Below are 5,652 nucleotides of genomic sequence, written 5' to 3'. Positions count from 1 at the left end.
TTTCTACTCTGGCAGAAAAACACAGGCAATGCCTAGACCTTCAATATTCAGAAGGATCATACTACCTGGCTTTTTTTTTTTACCTTTACACTGCAAGTGTCAAATAGTAGATTAAACATTTGGACTCGAGCAACTCTGAAAAGAGACTTAAGTGTTACCTTTTAAATAGTAAAACAAAAAACAATGAGGTTTTAAATTACTTTATTTAATAGGGTAAGTTTTTCTTTTCTAAAATTTGCTTTCCAAAGCACAAACACCTGAATCACTTAAAAAGTTATCTTATACAGATTAAGAAGAAAGGGTATAGTGGTGGAAGGGCAAATTGGTTCCGGTCAAATACACAAAGTCAAGTAAAGTCTAGTGAAGTCTGTGGTCTTGTGTGTTTGGTTCCAGTTTGACCCTTGGGAGTTCTAAAAAAAAGAGACGCTTTTCAGTCATCTAATCCTATATTTCTGAAAAGGTAGGACATAGACTCTCCATTGTGAATCCGACGGATAGCTTCAGAAAGGATCATGCTGATATCCACAGTTTTAATTTTGGGGCACTGGAGTTTCTGAATTTCATGTGGAATTGTGTTGGTAACCACAACCTATGGAAGAAGAAAAAAGAAAACCAAGTCAGAATGACTGTAGTGTCTTGACTTGATCTGTGAATTCTTGATGCAAGGAGAGCAGGTCTAGTATACTTCTTTCAACACCATTTCAGTCAATGTAAAAGCTATCAGTACTTCCTAGGTAGGATTCTTTTCATACTTACTAGTATGACCACTGTATCAATCCATCTAATGGAGGGACATCGTCTCTTTCTCTGACACTTTGCCTTTCCCTGCAAAATGTTTTCCCAAGGACTAGCCCCTCCTGACATTCCCAAAGTATGTGAGGCAAGGTTCAAAGCTGTTGCTCATAAGGTTGCTATGAGTCACAGTCAACTCAACAACATTTAATAATAACAGGATGATTGCAGAAAGAAATATAGATAAAAACTATTTGCAAGAACATTGAAAAATTAAGAATGCAAAATGGTGTAGTCACTTTGGAAAATAGCCTGGCAGTTCTTCAAATGATTAAGCACAAAGTTACCATCTAACTCAGCATTCTAAAAAAAGTCCCAAGAAGTCCTTACATAAGAAGACTCATCTGCACTGCAATCCCAGAGGTATGCGGATCAAATCCACCAGATGCTCTTCTGGAGAAGGAGGGGCAACCTCCTCCTGTACCAGTCAGATCCGATTTGACGGTACACACACACAAAATAATAAAATAAAAGTTTAAAAAAGAAGACTCATAGCAGCATTACCACTAGAGACAGAAGGTGAGTATAACCTAAACATCCTTCAGTAGACGAATGGATAAACAAAACATGGCCTTTCCACATGAAAGAGTATTATTTATTTATATATATAATATATAAAAAACACTCCACACAAACAAGTGAGGAAACGTTCATCAATGCTAGAACACTGATAAATATCAAAGGCATGGAGAATCTTCAATTTCATACTGGAAAGGCAAGAGGTCCGAAATAGAGCAACGCTAAGAGAAAAGAACAAAATAGAAGGACTAATAGTTCTGGGTTTTAAAACACATTATAAAGCAGCAGTAATGAAAGCTTTGTTGTTAATACAATAATAGACACACACTTTTGGAGGGGAGCTCTGGTGGTACAGCTGTGCCACTTCTACAAAGGCTGAACTTCTCCAGCACTCTAAATTCACCAGTGGTTCCAAGGAAGAAAGATGAGACGTTTCCTCCCACTGTGATTTTCACTCTTGGAAGCTTAATGGAAGATCTCTATTAATTAGAGCAGACCTGAGAGCAGTAATTAAGTGAGATCAATGGAACAGAACGTAGCATCCAAAAATACACCCACACATCTGGCTGGAATCAACTGTCCAAATATGTGAGATGAAGCTTCACCATCCTTGCTTCCAAGAAGCACTCCAGCTATACTTTCTCTAAGCCATATCTGCTTGTTCTATATACTGTGGGCATGTTGTTAGGAGGAGCTATTCCTTGTGTAGAGTTTATTATTCAAAATGGCTTTCCTAGCCACTGAATTTTGCTCTGTCATATGGATTGGAAGGAATATATAAATATGGTGTGTTAGCCACAATGGGATTGGCTAGTCTTACCAACAACTCTCTTGCATGCTAGGTCAGCAGTGCTGATGGGACATGTTAAGCTGAGTGGAACTAGTAGCAGAACTGAAGATCTTCCCCACCAGCTAAGAAAAAACAAGAGAAGGCAGCATGTCCTTTGGGTCCAGAAATTCTTGCACCAGCTACCTACAGCAGCAGCAGCCATGGCCAAAGCAGAAGACAGAGACCAACAAGAGATAGAGCTGGCCTTGATACTGCTACCCCCATGGACAGAATGAGAGCTAAGCTATGACCCTTTGCCCAAGTTTGCTGAACAACTGGAGGGGAAGGTGGTATGGGAAAGCCAATATTGGCAAGACTGAGAACTTCTTAACACTGGCCTAAAGTCATGGGGGTCAAGACTACATTATGGAAGCTGTCTGGACTGTATTCTGCTCCTAATCTGAGCCTTTTTGACTGCCCCATTGTGCTTCTCTGTGGGCCATGAACTAGCACATCAGATTCTGGACCCACTAAAGCAGTAAGATTGATGTTGGGATGATTAGAAAGAGGTATGGAGAGCATGGGGGACATGTCTGAACTCATGGGAATTGGGTTTGTGTTGTTGATGTTGCTGACAGGGACAATTCCCCTTTGTGAAGTTGGTAAAGATCATATATAGCTGTCTCCACATAGTCTTTGCTCTTTTTACACCTGGGAAAGAACATCATGCTTGGAAAGGTGGAGGGTTGGTGAGAGAGAAGACAACCCTCAACAAGTGACTTCAGCAATGGGCTCAAGTGTGTCAGAAATGATGAGGATGGCACAGGATATGACATGGTTCAGACCCCAACTCAATGGCACATAACAACAATGTTAAGTGATTTCTAACAATGTCCACAGAGCAGGGAAAGAGGTCTTCAATAAATAGTGCTAGGAATATTAGATTTCTACAACAAGAATAATGAAACAATATCCATGCCCCCCACTATAAAAAAAAACCCAAAATGTACAAATTAATACCAAAAAACTCTCAGAAGAAAAAGCCGGGCAACATTGTCAGGCTTAGTGTTTAACAGTGGGTTGCCAAGTATAAAAAAAGCACAAACAGCAAAAGAAGAAAATAAATGGGACAATAAAAAAATAAAACTGTTTGTCAAAAGACTTTACAAAAAAAACCCTTCAGAACAAAAAATCTTTATTCCTCCCCCTGGCTCAGTAGTATTGCATTGTGTTTACCATTCACCTACTGGTACGCATGCAGACTGGGGGACAGACAGTTTCTACCGCTGGCTATTAAAAACATGCTGTTGTACACACGGCTACCAGGAGTCACAGGTGACTCGATGGCATATACCAACAACAATAACTAGTAGTAGAATGGCTTAGTTAGAAGATTAGTTTTAAGTTTGTTTGTTTGTTTGCTTGTTTTGGGGTTTTTCCGTGTGGTTTTCTTTTTAACTAACCCAGTTTTCCATAGTAACTGTACCATTTTACATTCCCATCAGCAATAAATAAGATGACCACATCCTCAGCACCACTTACTATTTTCTTCTATTTTTAATCTTAGTCATTCTAGGGAGAGTGACTTTGTTTCTTAATGTGGTTTTGATCTGCATTTCTTTAATAGCTAATGATGCCTGTCCTTTTTTTTACATGCTATCTGACTGTCCTCTTTGGCAAATTATCTATCATATGTTTCTGCAATAGTCAAGGTTTAAAATATTAGCTGCTGAGTCTTCTTACATATAATGAAAAACTTCATGGAATTTGATTCCTTGGTTTGGAGGCTCAGAGTCATGGTTTCATGGGTCATTCCACTTAACTGTCCTAATAATATATTTAGTGCTTCTGTTCTAACTCTTAGTTCATTGCATAATTCTGGGGTCTAAAAAGTTTCCAAATAGTCATTCAAGGCACAATAATTGGTTCTCTTCACCAAGAACAATAAAGAAGGAGAGTCAGAAACAGGAGGAAGATGTAGAATATGTGGATTATTCTTTCTATGAACAATTGCTTCCTTTGCTATGACACCAGAAGAAATGGACAGTGCCCAGTTACTTAAGACTGAGTATTTTGGCCAAAGATTCCACAGAAAAATTCTAATCAAAGTAAGGAGAATGTAAAACAGAATTTCAAAATTTCAGTAATGCCTGACTTCCTCAATTCATTAAGAGTGAAGAGCCCTTAAAACTACTACTGTGAGAGCGTCAAGAACCATTTCATCAAAATTTAAAGCAAACTATCTTAAGTCACTTTGGAAATCACAAATTGACTCAAAACAAAATGCATTGTTACCCTTGAGTTCTGGGCTTCTTTTAAAAGTCATCTATATAAGACATGTTGCTGGAGAGGCTATTCTTTGGAAAGGGATATCATGCTTGGAAAGATGGAAGGTCAGTGAAGGAGAAGAAGATCCCAAAATAAGATGGATTAACTTGGTGACATCAGCAATGGGTTTTACTATATCAGAAATTATGAGGATGGTACAAGATAGGGCAAGAGTTCAGGTCAATAGTTCACAGGGTCATTATGAGTCATACTCAACTCAATAGCACCTAACAACAACAATAACAATACGAGGCCAAAATTATCAGAATTACTTTATAACAAAGATAAGAATATAAGGGAGCAGAGAAAATAGATTAACAGAAATGAAATAACCAGAATCTCCACACACTGTAAAGAGCACTATAAAACTTGTAGAGAAATTGTTGAGTGAAACCCTAAACTTCTGTATAAAAGAAGTTTTGTCTAAAACACAATAAAATATTCTTTATTAGAAAAAAGTATTCAATAGCCAGGAATAAACATTTGCCATTGAGGAGATTTGGTGGCCTGGTCTGCTAACCCAAAGCTGGTGCCTCTATGGCAATTCAAATCCATCAGCAGGAGTCTCCTCCTCTGAAATTACAGCCTCTGAAAACCTGCTGGAGGGTCAATCATGAGTTGGTTCCAACTCAATGGCAATGAGAGAGGGATCTGTCATTAAGTCAACTCTGACTCTAGGCTACTCCATGTGCAGAATCAAATTGTGCTCCAGGCTTTTCAACAGCTAACATTTTGAAAGAAGATAGCCAGATCTTTCTCCCAAGGTGCCTCTTGGAGGACCTGAACCAAGAATCTTTCAGTTAGCAATTGACAATCTGTACTACCTAGGGTCTGCTATGTGAAGTTCTGCCTCTGAAAATCCACTGGAGGGTCAGCTGTGAGTTGGTTCCTACTCGATGACACAGAAAAAGGGTCTCCATAGGGAGCACTGTAGGTTGAGTGGCAAGGAGCTATTTTACCTACCTAAAGGCGGGCACTGAAATACCGAAGACATGTGATTTGAGTCTATTAGCTGCTCTATAGGAATTGGCAGTCACAGAAGAATTTCTTGAAACAACATATGAGCAAGAGCCTATGGTGATGAAGGAAGAAGTTCAAGCTGCTTTGAAGGAAATGGCAAAAAAATAAGGCCCCAGGAATAGATGGTATACCAACTGACATATTTCAGCTAACAGATGCAGCCCTGGATGTGCTCACCAAGCTGTGCCAAGAAATCTGGAGAGGGGAACGCCGGGGGAACACAC

General features: G+C 39.1%; 1 protein-coding gene across 3 annotated transcripts in view; it reads right to left on the bottom strand.

Moving 5' to 3' along the window:
• Positions 1-389: 389 nt before the first annotated feature.
• The window catches only part of PRPSAP2 (phosphoribosyl pyrophosphate synthetase-associated protein 2), a 140,946-nt gene continuing 135,683 nt past the window's right edge, over positions 390-5,652 (bottom strand). For 2 of the 3 annotated variants that reach the window (XM_006901191.1, XM_006901193.1), the window contains one exon: positions 390-589. In XM_006901191.1, the coding sequence (XP_006901253.1) occupies positions 431-589 (159 nt within the window). In that variant the 3' untranslated portion in view covers positions 390-430. The remainder of the gene's footprint in view (positions 590-5,652) is intronic. The other variant, XM_006901192.1, reaches the window with a different exon arrangement.

Source organism: Elephantulus edwardii, unplaced genomic scaffold (genome assembly GCF_000299155.1).
Source record: "Elephantulus edwardii isolate Elephantulus edwardi_28Jun2011 unplaced genomic scaffold, EleEdw1.0 scaffold00314, whole genome shotgun sequence".
NCBI lineage: Eukaryota > Metazoa > Chordata > Mammalia > Macroscelidea > Macroscelididae > Elephantulus > Elephantulus edwardii.
Note: the sequence above shows the minus strand (reverse complement) of the source record. Positions and strands in the feature narration are given on the sequence as shown.